The sequence below is a fragment of the Halyomorpha halys genome, unplaced genomic scaffold (genome assembly GCF_000696795.3).
Source record: "Halyomorpha halys isolate HHAL.00 unplaced genomic scaffold, Hhal_1.1 Scaffold1866.1, whole genome shotgun sequence".
Classification (NCBI taxonomy): Eukaryota; Metazoa; Arthropoda; class Insecta; order Hemiptera; family Pentatomidae; genus Halyomorpha; species Halyomorpha halys.
In genome coordinates this window covers 140,420-152,834 of record NW_027110110.1, presented here as the reverse complement: position 1 = coordinate 152,834, position 12,415 = coordinate 140,420, and the positions used below count along the sequence as shown (strand labels likewise).

Sequence of the window (12,415 nt, the reverse complement as noted above, 5' to 3'; positions counted from 1 at the left end):
AAAAGTATATGTATGAATATATATGAAAATATATTGATCATATGAAGTCATACAATGCTGAATTGAAAATATAATTCAGCCTAAAGCAATGGAGTGAATAAGATGGGCCTGTAAGGTTAAATGGTTAAGTAATGAATGGATCCCTAAAATGTTGTTAAAAATTGAACAGATGTATAAACATCTGAGAGGTAGAATGAAGCATAAGTGAGAGGATGGCATCAAGACTGATCCAGAAGATTGGGATTTGGAAGGATGTCATTGGGTAGATCTGTATAGGCAGGGATAGGTCGTATCGACATCAAACCTTTGGGTTCTAAACCTTTACTCTTATTATTATATTGATCATGTGACAACTATTTAAGTATGTACGTTTAATTAATTAAGCCCAGAAATCGATGAATCATTCCCACCTCAATACTCATTCTATCATTGGATTCAGTACTTAATAAAACTAAATACAATTATGAGATCAACTATAAAGGAAAAATTATTATTAAGAGACAGAGTACACTTTAGAATACCAAAAAAAATTTCACATTTAATAAATAGTTTCTACAATTTGTTGGCCTTATCCTTGACTATCTTCTTCTTGGTTAAAAAAATTATAATTAATGTTGTAAGGAATTGTGTGAGGAATTGATCACAACATGCCATACTAAAAATATTGATAGCATCTTTCTTAAATTTTTATATTCTGAAAAATAGAATAAATGCTTAGTATAAAGAAGTAGCATACAATACAAACAAGTTACCTTTGCATCTAATACAGGGTCATCAAAAAATCCTTCAGGCAATTCATGATCTTTGGATTCTTCCGTTGCAGCAGCTTCACCTTCGTCCATGGGAACTTCATTGTTTTCAGAATCAACCTCAAGTTTTGCCTTCTTTTTTGGTGTTTCATCATCATCTTGATCAGGCTGTTCTGTTTTGATGTCATCAAAAAATTTTGGAGGTAAGGGCCGAGCATTTTTCAATATACCTAAATCAATTTAAAAGATATAATTTTGGTCAGTCACAAGAAAAAATGACAAAAATACAATGTATGTAAACATTTATAATAGAGTTCATAAATATTGGCAAAATATCTAAGTTCTTAAAATTATAATATAGTAATCAAATACTATAAATATTATTTATGTTATCAACACATATGGTACACAAAGAAACCACAGGACAGTAGAATGAAGAATACTATAAGTTCATCTTTAATAAATTACTCAAAGAAATGTATATTTAAATCTAAAAATATTAATAATAATAATTCTTATTTTTATTTAATAAATGCTGATATATTTGACACTAAATAATTCATTAAAATTATGAAAATAACTGCTTGACTTCTGTTTAAAAAATCGTAATTCAAAAACTAAATGTGAACTAACTTTTAGTCTTTTTGACTACTTCAACTGGTGGTAAAACTTTTTCAGAACTAAGAGATGTAGGCACAGCAGCACCTTGGACAAGAGATTTCTTTATGCTCTCTTTATGTTTCTTCGAATTGATATGAACACCCCATATTGCTTCTGTTTTTACAACAGAGTTACAGGCAATGCAAGTCAATTCCCCACTGTCAGAATATGTATGCTAATGATTAAGGATAAGTACATAGTAATAGTAAAAATAACATGAAAGTAAATCAATAAAGATTTATGACAGATTTACATACAATTACATTCAAGACAAATGACACATTTCATAAATAAATATTGTAATGAAAGGATATTTTGCCAAAGGTGATTCAATTTTCTTTGTATTTTCTGATGCTTTTCTTTTGTGAGCAGACATAAATCTTCTCAATTCACTTTGAGAAATCTTTTTCTTGTTTTCTTCCATTTTATCACTTAAAGATAACGGCATTTTCAAACTTTAAAGTTTATAGAAACATGGGATAGAACAAATTAATACACCGAAACTTCAAACACGGGAACTCATGTCAACACAACCTGCAATAGCAAAACCTCTCTTTGCATTTACTATTAAAATTTTTGAAGTTTTTGAATTTTTCATGAAAACTTGGAGGTCTCTTGTAAGATTTAAATTACATGCTATTTTTCTAAAATATTTTTCCTACTAAAGTTTAATTTTAAGTAATGTTTGCAGGGATACAATGTGATCGATGTAGCACAGTATTTTATCAATGGAGAGATTGTAGTGTTGTATCAAGTTGCCCTCGGGCTTGACGTTTGTTTTCTTCTTGAATAGTTTTCATATGCATTATGAGTTAAGAAGAGATGTTTGATTATGACACTTGACTAATATTTTTTTAAAATGACTAATCGTTGTAGGTTAAAAGTTTCAGTATTCATTGCATTTAATAAAATAGGTATTGATTTCCTAATTAGTTGACTTTCAAGTAACTATTTCAAAATGTTTAGTTTTGCATAAATTCAATAATACTGTAGTATTTCTAATGTGTTTATGGCAAAATTTTATTGTTGTAAGAGAAATGAAGAATAACCTATTTTGGTGGAGAACTTGAGTCCCTGATGGACATAACTTGAGTAGTGTTTATGAAGTTTTGTTTTTGTGTCTGTATTCAATGTTACAAGAAATGCAGCAGCAACAGCAACTACCCTTGCAGCCTGATGCTGAGATGAGGGTTATGAATGTGGATGCCAATGGTAATGGAAAAAGAGGTCTTCCTAAATTAAGAGATATTTGTCGACGCCAACGTCAAGATTCCGATTCAGGACCTGATTGCCCAGATTTAGACTTTGTCTATGATGATTCCGATTCCCATTTAAATGAAATTGCTGAATTGTATAGTTATACAGAGCAACCAGAATTTCAGTTGAATGTTAAAGCTTTTGAAGACCAAATGGAAAAATATAACTTGTCCCCTATGTGGCAAAAATTAACATTAGATAAAAAGAAATCAGTCATTGCAAAACTACTCGATCAAATGGAGGTATCGGATTCACGCCTTAGGATGCAGTCTGCCCGGTGCTTTTTGTACCTTTCACAAGGCTGCTGGGCTGAGGTTCAGTCAGATAAGGAACAAATTTCATGTACTAGAGATAATGTTCTACTTCTTTATAATGAAGGTGTTTTTCATGCTTTTATAGAATTATTGAATATTGAAATAGATAGTACTTCCCCTGCTTCTTCAGCTATGCCTAAATTTGATGTTAGCTTAGCAGATTCCACTGATCTCAGAGTTATTTTAAGTGTTTTATACATTATTGTTGAAGTTATCCGATCTTTACAAGAGGAAGATTTTGATCTGTATGATAAGTATATTGAAGTACTTAGGCATGATCTTTTACAATTAGTATGTGATGAAATGCTGATAATCAAGTTGTTTGGAATGGTTACCAGGTTCTGTAGTGGATCTGCTCCTCATTTCCCTATGAAAAAAGTTCTATTATTACTATGGAAATCTATTCTAGTTTGTCTTGGTGGGAGCGATGTGTTAAGGAAGTTGAAGTATGAATATAGAAATGAAGTTGGCTTAGAAACAATGGAGGAAGACACTATGGAAGTTGTCCGTAACATGAGAGCTTCTTCACCACCTGCTAGTGCTGCCGAATTGATAGAAAATCAGAATCAGAAAAGACATGGTAGACTATTGAGAAGAAGTTTGATTAAACAGAGTTCCCTCGATGAACCTATGGAATTGGAATCTTTAGAAGCTGAAGATGAAATGAGAGAATATGAGGAACGACCAATGGAGGAACCGTTACCTACAAGTAGGCCTGATACTCCTGTTCCATGTAAAGCTAAAGGTCTTCCATGGCAACCTAAAGTCAGACAAAAAGATCTAGATTCATTTTTAGAAAATACTCGGATAAAATTTGTTGGTTTTCCACTTGAAGGAGATAGAGAATCATTATTTGGCTTACCTGAACCAATTCATGAAGGAGTGAGAGTCTTGAAGCAACATATGTATAAGTCATTATCCGAGGTTCAAATTACTTTAGAAGAAGAACTTGCGAAAAATCCTATTTCTAAAACTGAAGGACCTATAAAAGTGACACCAGCTGAAATGCTCTATCAAGCCATGTTTCCAAATCTACCACAATATATGATAGCCTTATTGAAAATTTTACTTGCCGCAGCGCCTACTTCTAAAGCAAAAACTGATTCTATTAACATTTTATCAGATGTCATTCCTATCCAAATGCCAACTACAGTGTTGCAGTCAATGAAGCTTGGTATTGATGTTAATAGGCATAAAGAAATAATTGTCAAAGCAGTATCTGGAATTCTTTTGTTATTACTCAAACATTTTAAATTAAATCATGTTTATCAATTTGAATTCATGTCCCAGCATTTAGTTTTTGCTAATTGCATTCCTCTTGTGTTAAAATTTTTCAATCAAAACATAATGGCTTATGTTGGAGCGAAAAATGCCATTCCTATTCTCGATTTTCCTTCATGTGTTATTGGGGACCAGCCTGAATTGACTGTTGAAAGTCTAGAAATAGGAGATAATCAACAATACTCATGGAGGAATTTATTTTCATGCATTAATCTCCTTAGGATTCTTAATAAACTTACTAAGTGGAAGCACTCTCGCATAATGATGCTTGTGGTTTTCAAATCAGCTCCAATATTGAAACGGACACTCAAAGTAAGACATGCTATGATGCAATTGTATGTTCTTAAACTCCTTAAAATGCAAACTAAATATTTAGGGAGACAGTGGAGGAAATCCAATATGAAAACAATGAGTGCTATTTATCAGAAGGTAAGGCATAGGCTCAATGATGACTGGGCTTATGGTAATGATCTAGACGCACGCCCTTGGGATTTTCAGGCTGAAGAATGTGCCCTAAGGTCTTCTGTTGACAGATTTAACACTCGACGTTATGGAAATAACACTGATCCGGATTATGAACCTGTTGATAATTGCACACAGTCTGTGCTTGGTCAGACGATTGAGCTCACTGATGAATTTAAAAAACATTATCAACTTTGGCTACAACAAGAAGTTTTTCAGACAACTATTAGGTGGGAAGAACTTCTAGATAACACTTATATTTGAATCCCGATTTGTTTTGTAATTTTCCAGTAATCAGACGTAACTAATAATGTAAATAAAAACCTACATCTTATAGACTAAGTATAAAAAAAAGGTTTAAATTATCTTTATCTTTATACGTGTAAATCTATTTATTGAATTACTTCTATGTAGTATTAAGCTGTATAAAAATAACAAGTGTAAGTATTATTAAAATTTTCTTTTGTTTTCGTGCCATATATTCGATCTATTTTGCCTATCCTTGATACTTTTTTTTAACTATTTGAAATCAAATTTGTTTTTCTTAAATTTTAGTGAATTTTCAGTATAAAATGAGGGGAAAAAGAATATGAGCGCATTATTTCTTAATAGTGTGGCTATCTAGTTAAAGTGGAAGTAGTCGCTTAAGTCTAGTAATACACTGAATAGCAATTTCTGAAGGGAAAAGAAGCATTTGAACTTTGATTTTAAAAGCAATTTTTTCAAGGCATCAGTAATGGAATTCCTCCAAGTATCTTTCAAAGTATTTTGAATTTATTCTTCTTTTCTCTCTATCATTTTCAAATATATCAGATGTCATTTATTCTCAATGGGATATATGTTACAAAATTGAGGGTGGATAATAAATTGTCCTTGGGTCATTATCATGGAAAGTTATTCTTTGTTTAGGATAAAGTCTTGTTGAAAATAATCCTATCTGATTTCTCAATTAATTAGTTGTCTTTTTTATTAAATTTTGTTGGTACTCATTAGCCTATCTTTGATCATTTAAATTTATTTTATTTATGTATTGTATATATGTCCGATCATGGATTGATTGGTATGCTGTATATTGTAGCAACCCAATGTATTTGGCAAGCATGGCTAAATAAAGCATTTCTTTCTCTTGTTTTCTAGAATGCCCAAGTTCATTTAGTAGCTGTTCTCCACAATTGTTTTTCCCTTATATTAGGTTATATCGATTTTGATAGTCCTCTCAAATTTGGCTGAAACTGGTCAGAATCACATATTTAATTTTATAATTGCTCCAATTTTTAAATTTTAAAATGTTTCTCTCTGCTTTGTAAAACCTTCAGAGAGAAAAAAGTGAGATCAAATCATTAGTAGGGGAGGTAGAGAATGAATAACAATAATAATGATTTGTATTAAAAATTATGATATTTTATCGTTCTTCCTGTTACTTCCCTCCTGACCTAATTATACTTTAATTAAAATTAAGCTCCAAACAATTATTTTAAAGTGTATTTTATTTTTTTACTGTACCCTCGACCACTATCGTTGAAATTTCCATGGTTAACGATATCTGAAGAATTATTTTTATTTATCTAAAAGGAGTTTTCCAGTCCTTTTTCTATTTTTCATTTCTGGGTCTTCAAACTAACCGATTTTATTAATTTTGTTAATTGTAATTATAAGCTTTGTAAAATAATTGCAGATATAAAAATTTTAAAAATAACTGATGCGTGAAAATACTTTTTCCCTTCTTGCAAATTATATTTAGAGGATGTAAACTGTTTTAATATTCTGTTAATATACTTAAATAAATAGATGAGTGAAAAAAAAATATATATAAATTAGCAGAAATTTCTGTATTTTATTTGTTTTAATGTTTTACAAAATAAAAGTTAATGTTTGTTGCATACTCTATTCAACTGAAAAATTACATTTGTATAACTGCTGATATGATATATATTCCTTGGTTAATTTTATTGAGTAACATTTGAGTTGTTTCAATCAATTCAAGGGTACTTTGATTTTTAATTAAGGTTTGGTATAACTCTGCCTAATTAATGTATGATTAAAAAAAGATATATGTTTGAGTATTTCATTTTATAATAATGTATGAAATAATTCTTGTATTAAAATTTAAACCAAGATATTCATACTTTAATTTAGCTGTGATCCAATTTTATGATTATTTTGGATTACCTAATATGCCCTTGTAAATTGGAATCGTATTACCTAACATGTTAATTACGCTCTTCAATTAAAGTTGATCAATAAGCTATATCTCATACTTATTTCCATTAAATATTTGTTTTAATGTTTTATTGTTTAAAACAAAGAAAAAGATGAATTTATAAAATATTTTTTGTATTCTATTTGATTTCTGTGTGTAAATATTTGTACATTATGTATTATATTTATTAAAATAAATAAAGTTTTATAATAATTATATTACTTTAATTATGATCTCTTTGACTTTTGTTTTTGTCATAAGTTCCACCGAACGCACTAGAACATCTCTGATGAGTGATTTTGTATCCTTAATAAAATCTAAACAAGGTCTCATATGTTCTTGTTTGACTTTAGTCTCAATTTCGACAAAATTGTCCTTTATTTCATTAACTGAGTACCTGAAGTGTTTCAGTGAGAAATTGTTGATATTTCCTTGACTTCGCATGTAAACTTGTCTTATATGTGGGCTACTGAACTCTAGTGTGACTGGTGTACTACGTGCAAACGGACCTTCATCTTCTATTGAACACCATTTTGATGTTCCCTTTAGTGGTTTTGGGTTTTCATCATCACGTATTAGGCAAAGTTTTGATTCATTTATAATTTGGCTATTATTCAATAATTTCAATTTAAAATTTCCGTTCTTAGCCATATCTGATTGAATTTTTCTCCCTTCATCCATTCTTTCTCTATGCTTATCTGTAATACATTGTTTAGACCTTTTTTTATTTGTATTTTGGTACATACTAATTCACTTTGTCACCGCCTATAACTTCATATGGATTGTGTATATTTAAATTCTTAAATCAGCTGATTGATTTAGACTCATCGATTAAAATTTAAAAAGTTTATTTGAGAGTATTTAAACAGTAGACAATTGCTCTGACTAGATAAATATTTCTACTTATTTACATGCTATACATTTTTTATTGCTTTTTTTTCTGTTACCATGACAACAGATTATTTAAAAATTTATTTTCATTTGGACATACTTGTAAAATCCAAAATCATTTCCAGTTCTAAGTTAGGTTAGGATCTAATATTAAAACGTTCAGTGTCTAGTTATAAAGAGGATTTTAATTAATAATTTAATGCCAATCCAACTGAAATAATTAAGTAAACACTTTCTGACCTAATTAATTCATAACGATTACTGTATATTTAATACATACTTGAAAAAATGAAAATGCAGATGGGTCTAGGTCATTAAGGAGGTAGTAACATTTTTAATTATTCAGTTAGACCTTCCAAATAAAAAAAAATTGCTGAGGCCAAAAGTGAGTAAGTTTTTTAGTTCCAAGGTTTTCTGCTAGAAGAAGCACCTCTTGTCATTAATGATGAAAGATGGATGATCCAGAAATATGAAAGAGCAGTTGAGATGTCCTACTTTAACAGTCTTCAGTATTCAACAATCTGAGACTTATATCCATTAACAAGTAAAAAGAACAGATGAGTTTTTGTTTCTTAGGTTGTATGTGTTTGTAATGTAAAGAGGTAGATATTTTCCTGAGATAATAGCTAAGGTTCTTCTTCCTCTCTGAGAATCATCTCATGGAGACCCTACACCTCCAAATATTGTAGTAAGAGTTTCCATAGAACCAGCATATTAATTCATAGATAAGTATTTCACTTTCAAACCAAAGACCTTCAAATACCCACATTAGAAGAAAGTAGTATTCAATTTGAATTACGTTCTCTTCACATAATGCATTTTATTAATTCATGTCTATTTTCTGTTTTAGAGGGATAAAAAAAACAGAAAAAAAAAAACAGAAGATCCAGATGACTTAATGTTAATATATTTATTTTAAAAAAAAATTAATTTGGATTTTTTTTCTTAATTTAGGAATATTTTATAGAATAGAAGAACCTCCTTAATTATCAACTACCTCAATCGAGGAGTTTTCCATCAAAAGTATGTTTATAAAAAATTATTCAATCCTAAAAAATAAAGTCTTTTTTTATAAATCCAAATTTTCCCCTGTCAAATAGGTGTTACGAATTAACATCAAGAAAAAAATTAACTTATCTTCATGAGATACTCACATAATAATTCTTAAATAACTTTCCAAAAGTGCATGTATCGACTTTTGATAGAAAACTCCTCGATTGCTTATATCAATTTAAACTGCCTCAAAAAAAGCTCTCAAAGGAAATTTCATTTTTAGGGATAATAAAAAAAAAGGATAAATTTATTTGTAAACTTTTATTTAAATAAAAGAATTTACTAGTAACCTGATAATGAAAAATCTCATGATTTCAACTCAAAATTAGGGTATTAAGTTCGAGTTTTACTGCACTAAAGTTGGAAAATGTTAACAGCACAGCCTTGAGTCTCCTAAATACCAGCAAACTACTCACCAGTCGATAGTTTGCCAAAGTTTTGTGGATTAAAATTTTTAATGCATATTGCACAGCATTTGTAAGGGTTGTTTCTTGTATAAAAATCCAATGATTTTTCGATAAATTATTGACACATCACCAATACAAAGTATTCATTAACTTAGATTTTAAACATAGTTAACTTCGGCATCGAAAAGAAACAGATAAATTGCTAAGTTTGGCCGTGACCAAAAAAGTGGCTGAAACTTTATCAGAGCATCATCATTAATAAATTAACTGTAAAATAGTATGAATAGATGAGTTTTTTGGGCATAAATATTGAACATTTACGAACAAATATAAAATTGGCTTAGTTGTGTGTGGCACAATCTCTAATATGATATTTACTAATATATGAACTTATGCTTTTTAAATATTAATATTAAAACTTAGACATAGAATTTAACTGATTTATATGCTCAAGAGCCAGCTTCTCCCTGAATAGAACAATGATCTTCAGAGATTGCAACTACACAAGGCAAGTAATGTTTAAATAAATGTGATAAAGACAAAAAAAATATCAAAATATATTGATAATAACACATCATTGGTTTTACCAGCCTAATCACATTCATCAGCATAAATAAATCAACATGGTGCTTCTTAGTCACATCAATATACAATAGTTCAGATTATAAAATATTTTCTAATGTAAGTAGAAAGAAAATATTGTATTTTGATATAAGACTATATTATTAAAAAAAGGAAATATAAAATAGCTTTCTGGAGTACTGCAGAGTAAAAATATAAAAACGTATTCACTTTCCTGAAACAAACCAAAATGAATACAACTAATTATACACATAAAGAACAATATATTATAGGGATGTTTTCCATCTATAGTAAAACAAAATATTAAGCATGAGCCACCTTTAGTCGATATCAAATTAAACAATTTTTAACAACTCTGCAAATGTCTGTCTCTGTAGAGCTTAGTCAGCCTTCTAATTTTGTCTAGTACATAAACTTTAATTTTGTAAAAATACTTAAAATGTGATCTGACATACCATTTAAAATGAAGAGAACCTTGAAAAGTTACATTCTATGATACTTGTTTCTGCATTTCATTAAGTTAGAATGTAAATGTTGAATGTGATAACAGTACTTCCTTAACTGATCCAAAAGTGATTGTTACTCATAATTATAAAATTCTATTTGATTGATAATATATCATCAGTTTGATAACATAACAGGTGAATTCACAACATTTTCAGTTTCTAAAATTCTTATATTTGAGCTTTCTAATAAATCCTCTAAAAGAATACAACATACTCTCATAGAGAGGTGGAATTATTTTATCATAGGATAATACTAATTATACTTTAGTTAGTAAATTTTATTGTTTTATTCTTCAATTTTACATTTTATCTCCTCAGTTTATTTCATTAATAGGAGCACAAAGAAATAATTAATGAATTACAACAATTAATTGTTAATCACAACACGCATAAATAAATATCACTGAAAAATTACTTATTATTTTCGATCTGATCAATGAAACAAGACAGAATGATGAAAAATTCACAATACATAATTTTAGAAATGTTAAAATAATAGTATAACTACTGGAAGATTTCTTTAATAGTATAACTAATTCCCAAAAGGTAGCAGCACAAATCAATAATGGTAGAAAATAGTAGTTTGAATTAGCTCCGCAAGAGGCCAGCACCATCCAAACACCCTTTTCTGAAATCAAAATCCAGCACGAAAAATTTTATTTTGTATTAGGAGATTAGAAAGTCAAAGGAGCTAAACAAATCCATCAGGGCTCTATAGGGCATTTCCGATCGAGTTAGCTCCTGTGACTTTCTAATCTCCTAATACAAAATAAAATTTTTCGTACTGGATTTCGACCTCGGAAATGGCTGTTTGGATGGTGCTGGCCTCTTGTGGTGCTAATTAAAACTACTATTTTCTACTTTCTTGATTTGTGCTGCTACCTTTTGGCAGTTAGTTAAACTATTATTTTAACATTCCTAAAATTATGTATTGTGAATTTTTCATAATTTTATCATGTTTCATTGGTCGGATCGAAAATTATTCGTCATATTTCAACGATATTTATTTATGCTTGTTATGATTAACAATTAATTATTGTGGTTCATTAATTGTACCTTTCTTTGTGCCCATATTAATGAAATAAATTGAGGATATAAAATGTAAAATTGGAGAATAAAATATTATTATCTAAAGTATACTTAGAATTATCCTACAATAAAATAATTCATATTAAATAAATCCTATGAGTGTGTGTTGTATTCTTTATGTAAGGATAAAAGGATTTATTAGAAAGTTCAAATATAACTAGTCAATTTCACTGAATAATTAAATATTTCCAAGGTATAGTAAAAAATCTTATTCCCAATTTGCATACCAGGGAAGTAGTGCATTTTTTTTTTTTGATAAATTAAAATTAACATAATTAAAGAGCTACCTCTAAAAAACTTTTAGCCTGAATTTCTTCAAACTTTTAAAAATAAGAAAGAAGTATTACCTTTAACCAAATTCACATACTTTCAGCTTCAGTGCATAAGAAGAATATTTCTAAAGTATTTTTAGAATAATTCTTTGAAAAGCTCAAAAATTAATATTTCATTTAATAAAAGATAATTTTATTCACTGAAATTTAGATCTATAATTGAACCACACACATGCATGCAATACAAAAGCAAACAAATTTTTTGTGAAACAGTATTTTAGATGCTAAAGCGATAATTTTTTCAAGAAATTTTATTTTACAACATGAATCTTAAGCATAGCCTACTCTATGTTACTATTAGGTGTAGGTAGATAGAGCCTTATATTTAATATATAATGAAAAAATTATCAAAATACCTTTGAAAATACAACAAAATAAAATGAAGCTTGGTTCTTTATTGCATATGAGGGTTCAATTCAGGTTTAACAATAGTAAAACAAACATATTCATATATTTAATATAATTTCAAAACATCTATATCAAATTAACCATTTTTTATTATTTATTAATCAGTCATTTTTAAGACACAAATTGAATGTTATGCCTCTATTTAGGAAATAAAAAAATATTCAATCAATTGGTGAGGTTGTGTCTAAATTAATGAATTCATGTTTTTTACTTCTATCAAAAAA

General features: G+C 28.9%; 2 protein-coding genes across 2 annotated transcripts in view; one reads left to right on the top strand and one right to left on the bottom strand.

Moving 5' to 3' along the window:
- The window catches only part of LOC106690767 (zinc finger protein 830), a 5,109-nt gene extending 3,076 nt beyond the window's left edge, over nucleotides 1-2,033 (bottom strand). The window contains exons 1-3 of the mRNA XM_014436312.3: nucleotides 1,724-2,033; nucleotides 1,383-1,579; nucleotides 753-979 (exon numbers count right to left, since the gene is read on the bottom strand). Coding sequence (XP_014291798.1) covers nucleotides 753-979; nucleotides 1,383-1,579; nucleotides 1,724-1,857 — 558 coding nt within the window. The 5' untranslated portion in view covers nucleotides 1,858-2,033. The remainder of the gene's footprint in view (nucleotides 1-752; nucleotides 980-1,382; nucleotides 1,580-1,723) is intronic.
- Nucleotides 2,034-2,108: 75 nt separating this feature from the next.
- Strip (striatin interacting protein) lies at nucleotides 2,109-7,012 on the top strand. The gene has a single exon (XM_014436311.2). It carries the CDS (start codon nucleotides 2,540-2,542, stop codon nucleotides 4,985-4,987), a length of 2,448 nt encoding a protein of 815 aa, XP_014291797.1. The 5' UTR covers nucleotides 2,109-2,539; the 3' UTR covers nucleotides 4,988-7,012.
- The last annotated feature ends 5,403 nt before the right edge of the window (nucleotides 7,013-12,415 follow it).